The sequence below is a fragment of the Poeciliopsis prolifica genome, unplaced genomic scaffold (genome assembly GCF_027474105.1).
Source record: "Poeciliopsis prolifica strain line A6 unplaced genomic scaffold, Auburn_PproV2 SCAFFOLD007, whole genome shotgun sequence".
NCBI classification, from domain to species: domain Eukaryota; kingdom Metazoa; phylum Chordata; class Actinopteri; order Cyprinodontiformes; family Poeciliidae; genus Poeciliopsis; species Poeciliopsis prolifica.
In genome coordinates, this window is record NW_026562382.1 from 12,155,693 (window position 1) to 12,176,775 (window position 21,083).

A 21,083-nucleotide genomic window follows, 5' to 3' on the forward strand; every position below is an offset into this window, starting at 1 on the left:
ATCCCCTGTGGTGTAACTTGGACTGCTGGCCGAAGCACACGGCCGTAGTGGCCTCGCAGAGCAAAACATAGCATTAGTTCAGACAACAGAACAACAAAACAGAAAGGAAGAAGGACACAGCTGAAAAGCACATGTTTTAGAGATTAAATAAAGAAAATCTCACAAAACGTGAAGAAAAAAGTAATGAGTGAGAAAATCACCAAACATGCGAAGAAATCGGAAGACAGGAAAACATTTGAAAAATGTTGTGAAATGTTAACAATTTACTGTAACAAAAGAGCACGAAGAACAATGAACCAGTGGAAATAAATCACATAAGAGAATTTCATTTCTTTGTCCAAAGTTATTTCAATTAAATAGAAAAATATATTTTATTGTTTGTAATGTATTTTTATTATATATTACTATGAAAAACAAAATAGTGATAAAGGATGTCAAAAAGCAACAATGGTGAGATCTAAATCTAAGTCATTGTTCCAGCAGTTACTCCACCAACTTCTCAACCAGGAAGACAAAAGATCGAAAGACAGAAAGACGTGCTTGCTTCAGTAAAGGTGAGCACTCATGACTCAACATGAGAACTACGAATGAGTTCCAAGGTTGTTTTAGACCTTGGCCTTGGAAGAAATGGAACAGTTTCCTCACAAAAATGACCACAAAAAAGGACACAACAGTGTGTCTCACATTTACCAGAAAACATCTTGATGATCCCAAGACCTTTGGAAAAATATTATGTGTCATGAGTGGACACAAAAGTGGAACTATTTCATTGGCTATGCTGTTACATAATGGTTTGAAACTCACACACACACAATTTGAGAAAAAGAACATCATGCAAACAGTCAAACATGGTGGTGGTGGTGTGATGGTCTGAGTCTGATTGGTTTCTTCAGGATCTGGATTGCTTGCCAGAGTTGAAGCAATGAATTCTGGTCTCTTTCGGGAAATCAGGAAGGAAAATCTTTCAGTGTTTGATGTTGAGTTGAAATGCATTTTGGTTATGTATCGAGACAATAACCCGAGGCGCGCTGGTAAAGTCATTTCTGAATGAAGCAAAAATAGGGACTCAGATTTTGGAGTGACCTAGTCAAAGCCTGGAATTTAAATCTGACTGAGATGCTTGAACAGTGCAAAGAAACGTGGGCCAAAACTACTCCTCCTGTTATCTTCTACTGAGTTGCTTATGTTTTATTTATTCATTATTTTGGTGGCTATTGAAGTAAAACATATTAAACAAAAATATTACCAACATTTTTCACATTGATGCAGGTTTTAAGGGGTTGTTCATTTGCAATTTGCTCTATTTGTGCAGATGCAAAAGCAAAGCCTTTTCAGGTCACTCTCGATGTGTCTCAGTTAGAAAATGTCACAATTAATCCATTAAAATCGTCTAAACGTTACATAACAATCATCACATGTAACTTCTCCCACAGTTTTGATGTTTCTTTTGATTGTATTTACTGTGCGTGCAGGCAGGGGGTCATTTCCATATTCATCAGTGGCAGGAGGTGGAGGTGGACCGGGCTGCTCTTAAACGGACGCTGCTGCTGCTGCTGCACACTTTCACTCCGCTCCGTCCTCATGTCTGGATCGGAGGTCTGCGGCGCTAATCCTCCCAAATCCCGGTCAGCAGAGGCGGAGCGAGCAGCGCTTTGCAGCTTCCTCCCAGATCGGTTTCACTGTGGCGGGTCGCGGGGAGTGCACGGACTTTCCCGTTGAGAAGAAGCAAAACAAAAGCACGATGCGCGTCCCGGGGGTCTCCGTCGAGTAGCTCTACGCCGGTGGAGACGGTGCGCTCAGGCGGGGGAGCAAATGCGCCTCTTGCCATGACTGCTGCCGGGGAGCAGAGCTTTCAGGTGGCGTTGATCTTGCTGTGCGTCGCCCAGCTGACCTCAGGTAGGCTGCTTGTCTGCGTGTGCGTCAAAACACAGGAGTTGTTTTTGTCGTTTCTTGATTTTTTGTTTTGTTTTTGTTTTTCTTAATGGCTCTATAAAGTTTGGGTTAATGCATCACCAATGTAACGTGTTGGTCTGTGAAGTATGCACGCCACTAATCCTAAACTGTTTGGGTTTTTTTTCCTGTTGGAAAAAGCTGTGAAAGTAAGAAAACAAAGAAATTGAGTTGTACCTTTATAATTAAGTTTTTCTTCAACCTTTCCCCACGTACAGCTAGACTTATGTTGCTCCTCGAACCAAGTGTTGTATTCTCTGTATGCTGATTGTGCAATAGTGCAGGACGTCTTTATCAGACCTGAGCGATTCTATCATCCATCACAATGAGACTAATCAAAGAAAAATTCACTTATTTATGGTCATTTTTATACTTGTTGATGTTGCATTTTTCATTTATAAAGACAAAAACATAACTTGCAGTGACAAAACAAACTTAAATGCAGTTTCTATTGCACAACCTGACACAAATTGTCAACTCGGCTTTTAATTTGAATGCATTTATTCAGTGTAATGCAAAGTTTAGTTACTTTTATTTAAATGTAAAAGTTTCTATTGACAAACCTGGCAATCTCATCAAGATAAACGGAAATTAATCTTTTTTTTTTTTAATTAAAGATTTTTGAAGTTTAACAGCGTTTCGAAGATCTTCTAGGAGGCTCACAACTTTATTTTTTTTTCCACTCTGTTTCACATGTCATGTCCAATACTCTTCAAAACAGAAAACAGAAGGGAGCATGCCATAAAGTCAGAAAACAGCAACAGGAAAACAGCTACCTGTCTAAACCTGTCCATATCTGCAGTTAGATACATAATGTAAAAGAATCTGAGCAGCTTGAACTGTCAAGCAAAGCAGCTGTCCCGTCTCTGCTTAAACTCCTATAAATTGTTATTGTATTGCACATATTAAGGGCTATGATAGGGTGACTAACAAGGTTAATGATCCAGAAGCACAGAAATGGTTTATCAGGCACACAATCAGTCGTCTTCAACATATTGACAACAGATAGTTTTGTTAAAAACAATAACTCCCTAATACTGGATGTTACCTAAATTAATAAATGTGCTCAAATTATTTGCTCAGATTTTGCCACTGCAGTCAAACTATGGTTTCCTTGGCTTCCAATAAATGTGACTGGATTTTGGTTTGGTCAGAGCAAAGCATCAGTGGAGCATTTATTTGAATGTCACCAAATTAATTGATGAGAATAATCTGCAGCTTCAGCCTCACCAGAGTTCAGAGGTCACCGCCGTCACAGTGTGATCTGATGAGAAACGAGCGCGAATGAACTTCCAGCAGAATACAAATGCCTCCTAATGTCAGAAACAATATTTGTTGAGCAAGCATCTAATAGATGCTGCATTAGCAGGTTTTTAAATGACTGTAACTTTTCCTTTCTTGGCACTGATGGTATATTTGTCTCTATGACACACATAGAGAAAATCAGAATGAGCTCAAGACTGCCAAAAATGCAGTTAAAACCCTTTTTGTGGCCAACCCAAAAAAAGTAGTGAAAGCAGCAAGGTCTACAAATTCACAAGGTAAATATTTATATGGCTATTTATTGTCGAGGAGGAAGAAGTCAGGAGAAATATTGCGCAAACAAGAAGACTTCACAAACTGGCAGTCTATGGAGAGATTTGAACTGTTCTGTGGCTCATCCAGTCTGCCACCGTGGAGAATAACTGCTGCTTGTCTAAAAAAAATAAATAAAAACTGGAATTTGAAATACTTACATTTTGACAGCATTCAGGTGGAATTATTGTTGTCACTCAGATGTGAACAGACGCGTCAGAACGTCCCTCATCGCAACTACGTGACCAGAATAGCCGATTTTGAGATTTACTCACTACCTGTCAAAACGTTCTGTCTGTAATGCCTCTCAAATTCTATTCGCCTGCTGCAGTTTGTTTTTTCACAAAATGCCCAGCACCTAAAAGTCCAGAGTAGCTAATGCTGCACATGAACCACCTTCTCCTTGATTTGACTCACACATGGAGCAAATCCTGTTCCAGGGAAAACCTCTCAAAGTTTACGCACCTATTCATCGGCTTTGGATGGTTTCTTACTTTAAATATAAGATTATAATTGTTTTATAATCCTAAGGCAAAAATAGTTTCCAACAAAGAGATTGTTGTTGGTGATTTTGGAGAAATATGTTCACAAAATCGATCTGAGTCTCCTGCCCAGATGAAGTTCAAACTCCATCCCTATTTCTGTTTTGCCAATAAAGATCTGCACACTCATTTGACACAATCCTGTTAAAAAATGCCATTTTCATTAGAAAACAAGATGTTCTCTGACTACTCCATCGCTACGTCACCATCCAAATATGCCAGAGCCCGGCTGTTTTAGTTGGCATTCAAAAAACTGTGTGAGTTTTAAGAATAAAACAATGGAATAGATTTTTTTTATTCTTTAACTTATTTGTAGATATTTTTTTTTTGTTTTTACACTATTATTTTCAATGTTTTGGCATGTTTTCTCCCACGCTTCTCAGTTTTCTTTGTTTGAAAGTAGTTCTCGTGATCTCACTGCTTCAGCTGCTGGCCGTATTCACTCATTTATTTATTTTTTGTCATTTTGGTCCAAATATAGTTTAGGCTGTCACTAAGAGAAACGAGGTGTTCCTGTCAAATCGATGGATCTTTGACTCCTCTTTATGAAAATGTAGTTTCCCTGAAAAAAAAGTCTTTCAGCAATATTTTTTTGCAAATATTTTCTCTCAACATGAGGGAACAGAAAACAAAAATGATCAAATGGACATAAAAAAAAAATCAAAACAAAAACACATGCACATTCCAGCAAAGGTGCTGGAAAACCAGAATGTCTATTTTAAGAGAACAGGGATGCGTATTTAGAATCAGTGATGATGACTCCAGTCCTCAAAGGCCGGTGTCCTGCAGTTTTTAGATGTGCCACAGGTACAAAACACTATAATGAAATGACTTAATTACCTCCTCCTTGTGTAGATCAGTTCCCCAGAGCCTTGCTAAAGACCTAATTATTCTAGTCAGGTGTGGTGCAGCAGAGGCACATCTAAAAGTTGCAGGACACCGGCCCTCCTGGACTGGAGTTTGACACCCCTGTTCTGCGGTGTGGACTGTGTCCACAATCCATAAACACTCCATGTTAACACTTTGAAGGCCCAAAATGACTCGGACACCTCTGTCTTGTTTAGCTAAATCTGATTTCCTCAATGATTTGTTTTGCTTGTGTTAGCTCTATCTCTGGAGATAAAAGGACCAACAAATCTGCTCTCATTCAAAAATAAAATAGAAAAAAAAAATCCCCAAAGAGGAGTCGTATATAGACACTGCAAAGGAAAGTGTGGGAAATGCAGACCAGAGAAGAATTCAGGAATGAAAATAAGATGGGAGAGTTGTGCTGGAGCTCAACTTTGTTATTATCATATTATACTGTCTGAGGTTCAGTCCAGCTGTGGTGACTGTTTAAGTAAAGCTATACTTCCAAACACAAGCATCACAGATATATTACACACACCGTTTCCTTAAAAAGACATTGGAGTGTCTAAAGTTTTACACTATAACCAGAGAATGGCAGACAGTATAGTTAAGTATAGGAGTAGACTTGTGTAGTCGTAAACACAATGCCGGTTTACGTGACTCGTCCGCCAAACGTGAACAGCAGAAAATACAAAGTCCCTGTTTTTCACTTTCAGAAACAGCTGAAAAAAATGAATGTTCGTGACAAGCTTGTCACTAAGCAACTCAAAGTATTTACAGTGCTGAAAGACGAAGCATTTGCTGCCTTCTAGATTTTTTTGTTTGTTTTTGTCTTCTTTTATCACACTTAAACGCTTCAAATCATTTTCGAGTTTAAATAAAATAAATAAAACTTGAGTCACTATGTGAAGTTGGCTAAATGATCTTGTGGCCAATCTGAAGAAATTCAACCAGGAATGAGGGTGATCACAAAAGATGATCAGAAAGGAACACATGGCAACATCTAAATCACTGTGTCCCATTTGAATCGGGTCATTTTTAGTTCTGATAACTGAAGTCTCACATTTGCCTAAAAACGTCTTGATGAACCTCAAGACTTTTGTCTTGATCGTGACAATTCCCGAGGCAAAGGCGACGCCGTCATGAAAGGTGCACATTTCTGTGACGACTTATGTAAAACTAAGAGCGTGTGGAGTATTTTACCGGAGAAATGTAGTGTTTGCGTTTTTCATAAGCTATTCAGGAATTCAGGTTTAAGAGATACGAGTTGTTTCACATGGATCCTGACCAGGTAGCAGGGGGTCAAGATGCGGGGAACACTCTGGGCAGAACTACTTTCTGTCCCGGGCCACATAGAAACAAACTCACACACAGGGGCAATTTAGAGACAAAATACCAAACATGCATGTGAGGATTTGGTTGCGGAGGGAACGCAGGCATACCTAAGGAAAACTTGCAGACTCCAATGTTTGCAGGCCCTTACTGTCAGCTGTGAAGCAACAGTCCTCAAAACTGTTGCAAAACTATTTTATATGATTAGTTGATTGAAATTGTTTCCAGATGCACCGGGCTTTTATGATCTTTTGTTGCAGAAACCAAATTTTGTTCTGATGGAGACATGAAAGGTTTCCTTCTTGTAATTTTTGCCTTAACGGTTTGCACACAGAGAAACACCTCAGCCTGATTAATCCACCTCAGGGTTACAGTCAAACAGTAAATTTAAATGATGTTCTTCTTAATCCAGCCAGAAATTTTCTGCTACGGTTTTTATGGTCTTTGTAACTTCAACCTGGCCATCTTCATTTCTTTCATCTGATGTTTTTTATTATTATTATTTATTTTCTAAAAGATGAAGAACAAAGAACACCGACTACGTCTGAAAACTCACTTTTCTCACATTTTAAAATGATGGAAAATTGCTGCGACGACTGGAGAAATGGCTTGAGAAGGAATGGATTTCATGAAACTTTAAGATTTGCCTTACCTCACCTGACCGTTTACATTCACCTTACTTTAGTTAAATGTAAACAAGTCACAGAATTGGAAAGCAAATAATTTCCCCTTTACTTTTTCTTTTTATTATTCATTACCGGTCTTGATTCTAACAGTTTAATTGTTTTTGAAGAACCTTCATTTTATTATATTTTAAAATAAAGACAAACATAACTTTTGCTAAAAGATTCATTTTCTTTTATGAGATGCTATTTGTGGAAAAGTGTGTAAAAAGAAAAAAAAAGGTGTTATTTTTTTCTTCTTTATTATTTTAGGGTATTAGTTCTACATGGTGGTCGGGTCCTTTCAAGGCAGCAGGGGATTGAGATGGAGGGTGCAGCCTGGGTGGGGTGCCTTTCCATCACAGGGCAACAATACAGACAAACAGGATAAACTACTGTGTATTAACAAATTCACTCATAAAGGCAATTTAGAGACATGATACCTAACAGGCATGTGATGACTGGGTTGGGGAGGGAACTCAGGCACGCACCAGGAAAACACATAAACTCCACGCATGCAGGCCTCACTGAAATTTGATTCTCGACTTCTTTGCTGTGAAGCAACAGCCCTAAAGACTGAATGACTCTTCAGTAGAGAATAATTTGGTTTAGAAAAGGAAATAAAGTTATGAGTTTTGAAGGGAACTTGATCTGCAATGCAAACCATAATGCCTCTTACAGGTGTTCTCTTTTCATCACCTGGTACTTTCTTGTGTTCTCATTGAGCTCATTTGTTGTACACTGTTGTTTGAGATCTATTTTATATTATTAGTTGAATGAACTTGTTTCCAGATGCACCGGGCTTTTATGATGTTTTGTTGCAGAAACCAAATTTTGTTCTGATGGAGACATGAAAGGTTTCCCTGTAATTTTTGCCTTAACGGTTTGCACACACAGAGAAACACCTCAGAGCGATTAATTCACCTCAGGGTTACAGTCAAACAGTAAATTTAAACGGTGTTCCTCTCAATCTTGCCAGCAATTTTCTGCTACGGTTTTAATGGTCTTGCTATATTCAACCTGGCCACCTTCATTCCTTTTCTCATGCCCTTCTTAAAAATAAAAAAAAAAACCCACAGAGAATACCAAAGATGGTCTGGTTTTCTCACATTTTTAAAATGATACAAAATAGTTTGGACACAGCTGATTCTGGAAAAATGGTTTGAGACTAATGGGTTTTATAACCTTTAAAATTTGCCTCATATGACTGACCTTAACTTAATGTAAATGTAAACAAGTCACAGCATTCAGAATCTTGTTAGGGACGGACATGTCAGGGCTCCTTTTCCATCTTTTTCACAGAGATGATTTCCTTTCTTTATTTGTTCACTGTCAGTTTTTAACTCTGAACTTTTTTTAAGTGTTCTCTGAATAAATGTATAAATTTTAGCTGTAAATGTCATTTTTCAAAAATGCATTTATTTACAAAATGTGTGTTTCAGTGATTTTACTTTCAAATATCCAAATGTGTGAATTATTTAATTACACATAAGTATCTATTTTTCCCATTCATGCAATTGGAACTACCTTCTGGCTGGTTTCGTTTGACACTGTGCGACATTCATCCATTTATTTCCCAGGTTATCTGCTGCGGGCCATCTTGCTCATCAGTCATTCAGCGGCTTATCAAATAAAGCATGACAGCTGCAAGTAGAACACAAGATTATGTGGGTGTTAATCTAAGAGGCATTACTGTGGTTCCTCCACCTCCTGCCATTTAAGAGCTCAGATTTTCTTATGTAACAGCAGGAGCCGCGACTAGGCTGAGAGTAAAACTGTTTTGTCTCGGTGCTTTTTCTCCACACATTGATGAATTAGCCAGTGGGTGAGGGTGTGGGGGGGAGAAGTCATAAACATGATCTGATTTTTTTTGTGTGTGTGTGTGTGTGTGTGTGTTTCAGGTCTGAAGTGTGTGTGCCCGCTGTGTGCCAACTACACCTGTGAGACGGCCGCAGACGGAGCCTGCTGGAACTCTGTGATGCTGATTGACGGGAAGGAGGAGACGGTCAAATCCTGCATCTCTCCCTCCCAGATGAAGGGTCAACTTTTCTGCTACAGCTCCAAAAACGTCTCCAAGAGGAACTGTTGCTTCACCGACTTCTGCAACAATGAGACCCTGCACCTGCACCGAGGTATAACCAGAAATGTGCTTTTCTACTCGGCCACTTTTGGATCTGTTGTATTTTAGGTCATTTTCATCTAATCTGTGTCCGATGACAATTTTTTTTGGCAAATAGACTAAAGCATAAAACCCATCATCTCCTCCGTCTGTTAGTCTCAGTAATTTTATTCAGTCAACAGAAACAACAGTCCGATCTGTGAGGGATTTTCCACTCATTCTGGTCCCGGCCAGACGAGGTGGATGCTGATCCGCCTAGATCCTGTGACATAACAAAGCTGGCAGAGGTTATGCGACGGCCCTCCCCTGATTTATAAATAAATACTTTGTCAGGCATGTTGTTCAGGGAGCCTCTCTGCTGGGTAGAAAATGGCCCAAAGCACAGGGAGGCTTTTTTCACACCTTGGGAGTTCAATGGAAATCTGTGGAAGCTTCACTTTATACCACGTTAGTCTATTTGCTGTTTGCTTGACATATAACCAGTCGGCTCAACTTCACTGCCACTTCATGCAAAAATCCACAAGTCGTAGAAAACGTCAAACAGATTTGTTCTGTTGTCAGCACATATGTATTCACAAATAAACTCTGGCTTGCAAAAGTATTCACACCCCTTTTGAATGTTTTTGCATTTATAATTAGAGGTTTATATAAAACTTTCCTTATTCTGTAACCAACCTATGTGTGATTTCTTCTCATCATAACACAGTTCTGTGAAAACCTCTGAGGTTTGTCAGAAAATACAGCGTCAGAAAATAAATAAATCAGATCTTAATGAAAAAGTTCATAATGACAGCGTCATGCTTTGGGGGATACTTTTCTTCAGCACGAGCCAGGAAACTGGTGGTAGTTTTAGGAAACACGAACGGAGCTGAATACAGAAAAATCAAAGCTTGCAGGATTTGATTCAGGTCTGGTGGTTCACATTAGAGCTAGGTTATGACTTTGAACAGCCAGAGTGCTACAATAGGATGGTTTACATCAAAGCATATATATGTGTTTATCACTCAGTCAAACCTAAATCCAATTGACAATATTTGGAAAGACTTGAAAATTGATGTATAGAAGGTGTCAATTCAGTTTGAATGAATGGGCACAAATGTTATTATCTAAAGGTGCAAAGCTGATAGAGACATAAAGACTTGTAGCTGCATTTACAGTGAAAGGCGACTCAACCAATGTGGGTTGAACACAGATTTCTATTATGCCAGTTCACAATTATGCATTGCTTTGTATTCTCCTGCAACACAATTTCCCAGCAAAATACATTTAGATTTATGAATAAAATGGGACAAAATGTAGAAATGTTCAAGAGTCTACATTTTTTTCTAAAAATTGTTTTTTTAGATGCTTTTTAGGTGCTAAAAAACAATGTTCTGTCTGTCACTTGTATTTGTTTCTGTTCCTAACATAGCCAACCAAAAAATAGGAACAAATATCTAATTTAACGCTTGTTTGTAAAGTTGCCTTTATTGTAGAGACACAACACATGTTCATTCCCTGAGTTTAGCAGCTTGTTCATGGCTAAACGATTCAAAGATCAGCATTAAGAAGCTTAGTGAACAAAGGAATGAAAAATGAGCTAAAGTCCAAAGCAAAACTTTAACAAAGGCTAAATAACTGTTGATTAAGAATCTATTACATTTTGGAAAAAAGAACAATTACAAAAGACTTTTAAACATTACAAGAAAGTCTAAATCCCTGAAGACAAACCCTTTGTACAGCATTGTAATTCAGCAAAAATGGTTGTCTTCTAAAACATGTGCTCTATTTATTCCATTCAAAAACTCTACACGCCCCTTCTGTAATTAGTAAGTAACACGTTTTTAGAGAAAGAACAGAGTTTACTAACTACAAATGTCCAAAGTCTGAAAATGTGTCTTTACATGTTAGATGAAAGTAAACTATACAGAAACAGAATCGCATTGCTCTGGGTGAAAATAGTGTTTGTAAACTTTCGGATGCCTTTTTAGGTCAATTTAATAATATTTAATAAAAAAAAGAATACAAATGTGTGACCACTTTAGAAATAAAAAAATATTAGTTTTGACAAAAAGGACTCAAACTAAAGTAAGTGAGGGGTAGATTTTCTAACATTTCAGTAAAATGCAGCAGATTTACTGTGCAAGATGAATCTGCATGTCAATGGGTGCATAAGGTCATGGGGGTCAAGACCCTCAGGGGTTGATAGTGTTGACTGAGAATGAGGACAGCGAAATCGATGGGTTTCATTGTCCTGTTAAATAGCAGTATGTGCTAACATCATGTGTAGCCTCTCTGGAAATGAGAAACATTTTAAATGTGGCTATCAATGTCTTCCTTTATTCATTTTCAAGCCTGTTGAGCATCATTTTCAAGCAGCCTGTGTCTTAGACACATACTTGATCTTAAGGTCTTAAGCCACTGGGACAGAAGAGAGTGAGGTCTTGTTTTGCATAATATCTGATGATCTTCACTTGGCGCCTCAGTTGGCAGGATATGAACTGGGTAAAAGGCTAAAGGGATCTTAGGACACTGTGGTTAAGTTCACAATTGTCGATTTGTACATAATGAATGCTTGAGGATCAGCTGGTGAGTCCATCTCAGGAAAAACAAAAACACTTTCCTAAGATTGAAGTTGAATTTTAATTATATTTAAATCATAGCATGTGTGCGTTAATATCCCATCTCAAAAGACTTTTACTCTGTTGTACTATTTCAGCACCTTGTAAAATGACTTTTCAAATGTTGTTTGAGTTATATACATTTAGATTTATGGATAAATCTAAATAGATTTGGGGCCATTACATATAAATACAAAGCAGTGTGTAATTGTGCATTTTTGAATGGAAAATTGAATGGTGTGGCATGGATTGGTATTCAGCCATGTTGAAAACATAGGAAACATACACACAAATGAGAGTTAACATATTTTGGATTATATTTCTCTAATCACCATGTTGTTGGGTGGAACAGTAACACAGCACATTAAACTAAATACATAGACATGGTAGTGGCTGCATCATGCTGTGTGGATTTTTTTTTTCCAGCAGGAACAGGTAAGTTGCTAATAGATGAAGGTAATGACAGGGCAAATCTTGAAGAAAACATGTTAGAGGATGCAAAAGACTTGAGGTGAGGGAGAAGTTACCTTCCAAAATGACAACCGTTACCATGCAGCTGGAACATATAATGAAATGATTTACATCAGAGACACTGAAGTTTGTTGTTACACTGTGACAAAATGTGAGAATGGTAAACGGGTGTGAACACTTCTGCATGGTACTGCACAGCATTTTTATGCCTGTAGATCTCATGTTATCGTAGTACCCACCTGCTCTGCTATTTTTGATGCCTCCCACAGACACAATGAAGGTCACAGACAGAGGTGTCAAATTACTTTGCCCTGCCAAACCTACATTTTTTACAACAAGTGCACCTGCTTTTAATCAGTATACACCAAAAACTTTAATTTGGAAGAAGTATTTTGATTTTAAGAAATAAAATGTATTTTACATTCTGCAGAGCAAAGATTATATTTGCTAAAAGCCTCCTTATCATGCTTGATTAATAGCATTTATGGGCATTGATTAAATGTTCTGGTTCTCAGGGAAAACAGGGATTTCGCATCTAGAGCGGTGCATTTGGAGAATGAGTTTCCGCCTTTAAAATTAGCGACATCTGTTTGTATTCGTGCAGCAGTGTCTTCAATTTGCAAAGCACAAAGTGTGCCTTTTCAACCCTTAGTATTTCAATCAGGGAGAAAATTTTGGCAACAGCTGCTGATAATATGCTGTTTTGTGGAGTGCCACACACCCGGCATTTAGAGAAAACACCACCAGGGGGAGCAAAGAGACAAGAATCTCAGACGTAAATCCTCTTAAAAGCTTGTTTGCTGTTGTTCTTCAGAAACTAAAGCCTTTAAGGATGCAGTAAAATGCAAATAATGCTGAGAATGTGTCCACCATCAGAGAGGCCTTCAGAGGAGCCGGGCTGGAGCAGACTGCAGCTCACGGTGGTGATCCTGGTGCCCTCCTGCTTGCTGTGTGTGGGGATCCTGCTGGGGGTGTGTGTCGTCCAGGGACACCATTGTGCCTACGGCCGAGCCCATAAGCAAGACTCCGAGGAGCCCCTGGATGATCAGATGCTTATGTCTCCTGATAAATGCCTCAAAGATCTGATTTATGACATGAGCACATCTGGCTCAGGGTCAGGTGAGGGTTGTCCTATTAGTTCTCAATGAGGCTCTTACAGTATGTATTCATACAGCCTGAGATTTCTTGTTGTTTTCATATTGCAATTACAAATTTAAGTGTGTTTTTTTCATATTATATGCATATTTTATGTGATAAAGCAATGCAAATTATTGCATATTTCTGAAGCATGCGGAAAAAGGACAGAAGGTTTTCTGAATTATTTCACAACTAAATATCTGTGAAAAAATTATACAAATGTAACATGCCTTTGTATTCAGTTACATATTTTTGTGTATGTATCTACCATTCTGAGACCAAACATTTAGCTATTTTTTTATTCCAAAAAAGCCCAGGTTCAGTCTGACTGGATAAAGAGCCTCCATTAACATCAACTTGAAAATATGGCCTGTTTGAAGACATGCATAGTTTGATCTAAGCTATTACATTTTTGATCTAAGCCAAACATTATCTACCTATATACAAATATTATCTACATTTAAAAGCAATTTTAAGCATTTTTGAGATTTTTATTTTCTGATCCTTTTCTCTTGCTGTGTCTTCACCAAGCACTTATTCACACAGCAATAGGGGCATCTGACCCTGTATGTTTAGTTATGTTTTGTGGAGTGCCATATGTTTAGTCCAGCTGAAAGACAAGCCTTCACCCCAGTATTAGGTCTTCTCTGATTTTTAGCAAGATATTTTATGGGACTAAGAATGGAAATTAGCATATTGCCTAAATTCAATGTAATTGCAACAATATTGTTCATTCATTAATATGCACAGTCCAATTCACATGAAATCAGTTCAGTTCTTCCTCATATTTAACTTAATCTAACTTTCATTAACTTCATCAAGCATATGATACTTGTTGAAGAAAAAAGTCCCCTCAGCGAGATGCTGCCATGTGACCATAGCTTCTTGTATCTCCATCATAACTTGTAACAAAGCAAACATTGAACTTATTATGGTTATGTTGTCACAAATGGCTTTCTTCTTGTTGTTCTTCATCAAGACCAGAAGTGCGCAACCAGTAGTTATTGTGCTTAAAGATACTCCCACCTTAGCTGTGGACCTCTGAAGCTGTTCCAGACATATTGTGTCTTTCTTGGCTGGTTCTTTATTTAATTGCTGTTCTTTAGGTGGATGGCCACACCTCAGATGATTGGTGTTTATGACGTAGCCTTTCCAGGGCCAAGAAATGGATTGAACATGAGGTGTCCATAGCGTGGGATATAGTTTTATAATTGAATTCTTCTCTAAACTTCATAACTTTTCGCTTGACATGTCTGTTTCATGGTCTACATTCAGGTTTCAAACCCATTCCTTATTTACTTTTACACACTACTTTATGTTGGTCTATCATATAAAACCCCACTAAAATACAAATGTTTTGAAGCTGTAACATGTCAAAATGTAAATGGTTCAACAGGCTTACTCTGGGTTTCTAAGGTATGCAAAATATTGCCATTTGAGTCATATGAGCTTCATGTTTCAGGTCTACCACTGCTGGTTCAGAGGACTATAGCTCGGACCATCGTCCTGCAGGAGACCATTGGGAAAGGTCGCTTTGGTGAGGTCTGGCGTGGCAAGTGGCGGGGGGAGGATGTAGCTGTGAAGATCTTCTCCTCACGGGACGAGAGGTCCTGGTTCCGGGAAGCAGAAATTTATCAAACTATCATGCTCAGGCATGAAAATATTCTTGGCTTCATTGCTGCTGATAACAAAGGTATCAGATTAGCAAGCTTATGAAATGAACAAATCATACATGTGGCCTGAATGTGTTGACATTTCATAGCGTACCTTGCTGTTATCTGCAGATAATGGCTCGTGGACCCAGCTCTGGTTGGTGTCAGAGTATCATGAGCATGGCTCCCTGTATGACTACCTGAACAGGTACACAGTCTCAGTGGAGGGCCTGGTTGTTTTGGCTTTGTCTGTAGCCAGTGGACTGGCACACCTTCACATGGAAATCATCGGCACACAAGGTACAGCTTTTCTTAACTTTCATAGAAAATAACCCAACTATTTACTTTAATGTTCATCAGATGCAGTCATTTCTTTTCATTTCCTGAGTTTTTCTGTCTTTCTTTAAAAGGCAGCTATTTACTTTGAAGATGTACCCTTTAGTTTCTTGAAATATGCTGCTCCTTCCACATGTTTTTGGCAGAACCATTGAAGATGTGTAAAATAATGCATCTTTTCTGGCAGCAGAAATATTTTGCTTTGTAAATTACTAAAAAAATATAATTTAATCGGAGAACGTGTTTTCATTAGGGGGAAATCAGATGTTGAGAAAAAAAAAAGAGTTTTATTTTTGTATTTCTTTGGCAAAATTACTGGTGGTTATAATTCCTGACATCTTTTCCCAGAGGTGCTAGTGAGCAGTAATAAGTACTTCTCTTACCACTCAATACAGGCTATTATGCTTTCTAATGCCACATTGGTCCATAAAAAAAACCATTTGAGATTCTCCTAATCTCATATTTTTATTGTTTTGCTTCTAGGAAAACCCGCTATCGCTCACAGAGATCTAAAGTCTAAAAATGTCCTTGTGAAGAGGAATGGAACGGCAGTCATCGCAGATTTGGGCTTAGCTGTTAAACATGATTCCAGCACAAACACCATAGACATACCGTCCAACCACAGAGTGGGAACTAAGAGGTTAGAGCAAAACAGCTAACAGCTGCAAAACAAAGACCTAAAATCAGACTGAAGTGATCGGAAAGTGCTTGCATGGCAAGCTGGCAATGAAAGAAAAAGTTATTTCATATTTTGTGGAAATAAAGGTCTATTCAGTGGAAATAAAGGTCTATTCAGTCTGAATGGTAAATAGACGGACTCTGACAGCCTGTGTATGTAGTTTTAAAGAGCTGACAGGCAAGAATGATAAGAATAGCAGAACCACAGTTCAGCAGTGTTTCTTGTAGGAAAACAGACCCAGGCTACTTTACTGCTACTGTGGCGCCTCCTAGAGATATGTTTAAGTCATTACATTAACCATTGACATAATGGCTTAAACATCACTCTCAACGTTTAAGCCATTAACGTTGCTTAATGGCTTAAATCAGGGCTGACTTCTATGAGTTCTCAAAAAAATAAAAAATAAATAAATAAAAGAAGAAATTCTCCAAAGTATTTTACGCACTAATTTCATCTAGTCTAAATAAAGGGAGCCACATCCACAAGGTAATAAAACAAATGACCTGTGCAGGGCTGTAGTGCTGTTTGTCTAGCCTTTTCACATTATTAGCCTCTAATGACTTTGTTCTCTGCAGGTACATGGCTCCAGAGATCCTGGACGAGTCAATCAACATGAACAACTTTGAGTCATTTAAGAGAGCAGACATCTATTCGCTCGGCCTGGTGTTCTGGGAATTAGCCAGAAGATGCTCTGTAAGAGGTATCTGAAACATAACTCTTCTATATCCTCCTCCCCTCAGTCATTTGTATGAGTAGCAGCAGAAATATATGATGGGTAAATTATCGATATAATTATCTGATTATGTACATGTCCATTAACATAATTTTCTTGTGTTTCACTACCATAGGACTTCATGAAGATTTTCAACTGCCTTACTATGACATGGTGCCTTCAGATCCATCCATTGAGGACATGAAAAAAGTTGTATGTGATCAGAAACTCAGACCAAACATTCCCAATCAGTGGCAGAGTTGTGAGGTAAGACCAAATATTTATTGGCAGCGGTGGCCATAAGTATGTTTAATGTCCTCTAGTAGACAAGTCAACAGACAGTCAAGAGATTCTTGCAGTATTTTCTTCTCAGTAGTCATAGGGGTGTTTACAATCATTTTCTTGTTCAAAAGCAAGACATATGTGAAACCCTCTAAAAAGCTAGAATGCAGCTGATGACATCATGTGTAAACAACAAATTTGTGGATCAGTGCATAACACAATGGACACTCAAGACAAAAGTAGCAGCAACACAGCCTGCAAGCTCAAAACTCAACTGAGGAGGCAAAATGTTTATACCCCAATTTGTCCAGTGAGGAGGAAGTTAGAAAAAAAATGTCCTTTGAGGGCAGAAGCTTTGAGACATAACAGACTAGCACCCAATCCAGAAAATGAAAAGAGCTCTGTCAGGCCCAGCCTGGCTGTAATTTGCCGCAGTGGAGAATGAGTATTTTAGTCTAGAATTGTCCAGTGATTCCTGCGAGGTGAAGTTGTCATAAGATACAGGTGGAAAGGAGTCAAATGCAATTCCCAGCTGGAGTCAAAAAATACAGGCTGGGTCAAACATGGGTCAAGACTGAATTTTCACAATTCAATTAGAGACAAGGTTGCATCATTTACTGAATATTTTTGCTGTTTTAAGTTAATGTAGGCATTTTTACGTTAATGAAGGTTATGCTTTCTGTTTTTATGATAGATGTCAGATCATCTTTTTAATAATGATGTCTTGTTACTTTACCAGGCTCTGCGTGTGATGGGAAAGCTGATGAGAGAGTGCTGGTATGCCAATGCTGCTGCGCGACTGACTGCGCTGCGAGTCAAGAAAACTGTGTCTCAACTGTCTGGAATCAAAGACATCAAGGACGAGTTTGGCTTGCTGCCCTGCAGATCATGACTGGTGCTGGCACTGGTGTCATGAGATAAACCTGAAAAAATCAGAATTCACTTTTCAGGAGGAAAACACGTTTTGTTTTTGTTGCCAAAGGTTTGTATAAAGTGGGGAATCGGTGGAAGGTTTCTGCAAAGACATCCAGGCAACTGACTTTCCTTTTTATAGAAAGAGCCATGCGACATAAGTCATGTTAAATGTGATTTGTTTGCTACCTCAACATTTGAAGTGCCCAAAGCTTGAAGTTGCACATTGTTGTGTTTTTGTGCCGTTGTTTTTTTCTGTTTATTATTTTGCTTTCAGAGTGCTGCTGGGTTATTAGATTGCTTAGTGACAATCTCCGGAAATATCTTCTCATCTTAAGTGTTTACTGACACGTACAGATTTTCCCTGAAAATATGAAGTGTTTTTGCACAGGTAGAACATCTCTTGTATAGATTTTTCTGAAGGTTCTGTGAAAGGGAGCATAGTCATACTGTATATTTACAACTGGAAGAGATAACGTGAGTGTATCTAAGCCTTTTCAGAATGTAAACAGTCAGCTATATAAGAGTATTTATTATAGCCTGCTCAGGATGGAAATTTATTTTTCATTGGGAAAATATATTTTTTTGTGGGCAAATAAAGCGTTAGAGTTCTGTCTCTGTATACTGGAATATGTTTTTAACCCAAACAAGGAGTTAGAGTGACTAACATGAAGGCTACCAAAGAGCAGGTTGAAAAGAATGAACCTGGATTGGTAAACTAGTAGAAAATAAAGACAACAACCTCACAAGGTTCACTTAATTCAGTCTATATATATATAAACACATTATAAATAAAACATGGCCTGTCTGTAATAACTTTATGAATGATTCTTCGGTCAATATGTTACAGTTTCCGCTAACTACTTAGCATGTAAAAGGCTAATGTTGTGCTATGTGAACAAAAGTTATTCTCTTGTCTGAGCTGTATTCATTAACGCAACCCACAGATATTAACCATTATACAGCATAATTGTCCCATTTTACTGTGGAAGAGGTTCAGTGAAGTCTGATCAAGTCATTGTAGCCTACAATTCAAAGTGTGTTAAATAAGTGCTCTAGAATTTCTAAAAGTAGGCCTTAATCTTTCAAAAATATATATGTAATGTGTATTTTAGCAATTCACTTTTATGAATTGTTGAATTCATAAAACTGAATTTACCAATTCAGCTTTATGTAAAAGGGGGAACATTATATTAATTTATATATTTTTATACAAATCTAGCACAAGGTATGGCCAATCAAAATTATGCATAACCAGGGGTTAGTTAGACTTCATAGAAATAATTGATGTTGCCTACAAAGCCTAACCAGCAGACAGGGAGAAGTTACAAGGATTTGTTCACCATTGTGCTTGTGTTAATCAATGTGAGTGTGTGTGAGCGAAAGAGTGCCTGTTTTAGTCTCTGGTTGTTGATATTTTTATATTGTATGAAGATATCTATCATTGAATCATAAAATCATAAAACTGCACTTATGGGGAAAAAGATATGCTTTCCTTTTGATTCATTTCTTAATCTAGGTCCTGTTTGTCTGCTCTGTTGCAGATGACATTTATACAGCAGGGAAAATATTGAACATGTAGAATTTTTTCACACCCAACTAATTTCTTTTTGGGCTGTTTGACATGAAGTTTGCATCAAATGTTGGCAACAACCCAAGTAATCCATATATAAATAAAAACATATAAGTCTAAAGAGTGGCGTAGACGAGAAGTATTGAAGGTGCTTACTGAAATGTGCTCACTACGTGGTTCAGTGACCGTGTTGTATGCAGCTTTTATTGGTCAGGTGTGAATAACTTATCCTTACACACAAAATGTCCTTAAAACTTGAAGGTTTTTGGATCTTCTGCCATACACCTGATCTTGAGATCTTTCAACAGATTTTCAATTTGATAATGTTTTGTGATTCTGCCCATTTTCATCCATCCATCCATCCATTTTTGTACGCCATTGTCCCTAGTGAGGTCAGGAGGTGCCGGTGCCTATCACCAGCTAATGCTCTCGGGGCGAGAGGTGGGGTACACTGTGGACGGGTCGCCAGTCTGTCACAGGGCAACACAGAGACAGACGGGACAAATGACCATGCACATACTCACTCGCACCTAGGGAGAATTTAGAGAGACAAATTAACCTGACATTCATGTTTTTGGACTGTGGGAGGAAGCCAGAGTACCCGGAGAGAACCCACGCATGCACAGGGAGAACATGCAAACTCCATGCACAAAGACCTCGGGCCAGGAATCGAACCCAGGACCTTCTGGCTGCAAGGCAACAGTGCTATTCTGCTCATCTTTCAGCTTGATTTTCTTCCTCTGACAACAATGGCTATGTGGTTAGGATCATTATCGTTCAGAAAAATCTGGCCTCGTTTCAGATTCCTTTCTAATATGTTCCGTGAAATCCTTTCTTCAGAAAGTACAACATGCAGCAAAAAGCCCCACATCATGATCTTCCCTTCTTCTAACTTCAGTATTGTTGTTTTTGGTTGGTCATTTATTGCCATATCTCCACCACCATGACTTGCATGTCATTAATCTCCATTTAATGACATCCAAGAAGATAAATGTTGTTCTCATTTGATCTAGAATATGTTTCCTAACATTTCATCAGCTTGTGCTAGTGATCTGCGGCACATTTTGAACAAAATTCCACAGCATTGAAGGCTTGGGCAGTGAGGTCATGCTGCTTGAATTCATTGCTTATTGTTTTCATAGAGAACAAATCTGTTTCTGCTATTTCCAGGCCTTTCTGACACTTTCTCTGAGCAGTTCTGACTTTCGGAAAACTCTTCTCATCATTTAGTTTAACACATCTATCATACAATAAATATTCTGAGGTCTGGGTTAATGGTGCTCAATTGAGTATTCAGAAGTTTCAAAAATCGCCTTTCACCAAAGCTGTCAGCATGTTTTGCTACAATAATGTAGTAATGGTCTGGAGTGAGTAGCCCATAAACTGGGACTCAAAAAGTTTATATTAATTTGCTCTTAGAGGACCACATTCTAAATACTAACAACATTCAATTATATGCTTGACTTGCAATGGCTTTTTACGTTTTGTTTTTTTTCTTCAAAATTTCAATACTTATTCCCTGATTTATTCCCCCTCATCACACATAATTTATAGTCTTATTTGATTAGATTTTATTGCATGTTTGCATGGATTATTAGGCTGTTTCTGACATAGTCCATATCTATAGCACTATTAGAAGTACATATACTAACCTCCCCCTCCACACTCCCATATGCACACACACCAAACATTGACATATT

The 21,083-nt window shown here is 38.2% G+C and overlaps 1 protein-coding gene across 1 annotated transcript; it reads left to right on the forward strand.

Moving 5' to 3' along the window:
- Positions 1–1,574: 1,574 nt before the first annotated feature.
- On the forward strand, positions 1,575–19,296 carry LOC129361222 (activin receptor type-1C). The gene is made up of 9 exons (XM_055031966.1): positions 1,575–1,896; positions 8,812–9,042; positions 12,977–13,219; positions 14,700–14,930; positions 15,022–15,189; positions 15,709–15,865; positions 16,480–16,604; positions 16,753–16,883; positions 17,638–19,296. The coding sequence occupies exons 1-9, from the start codon at positions 1,827–1,829 to the stop codon at positions 17,788–17,790; spliced, it is 1,509 nt and encodes a 502-aa protein (XP_054887941.1). The 5' UTR covers positions 1,575–1,826; the 3' UTR covers positions 17,791–19,296.
- The last annotated feature ends 1,787 nt before the right edge of the window (positions 19,297–21,083 follow it).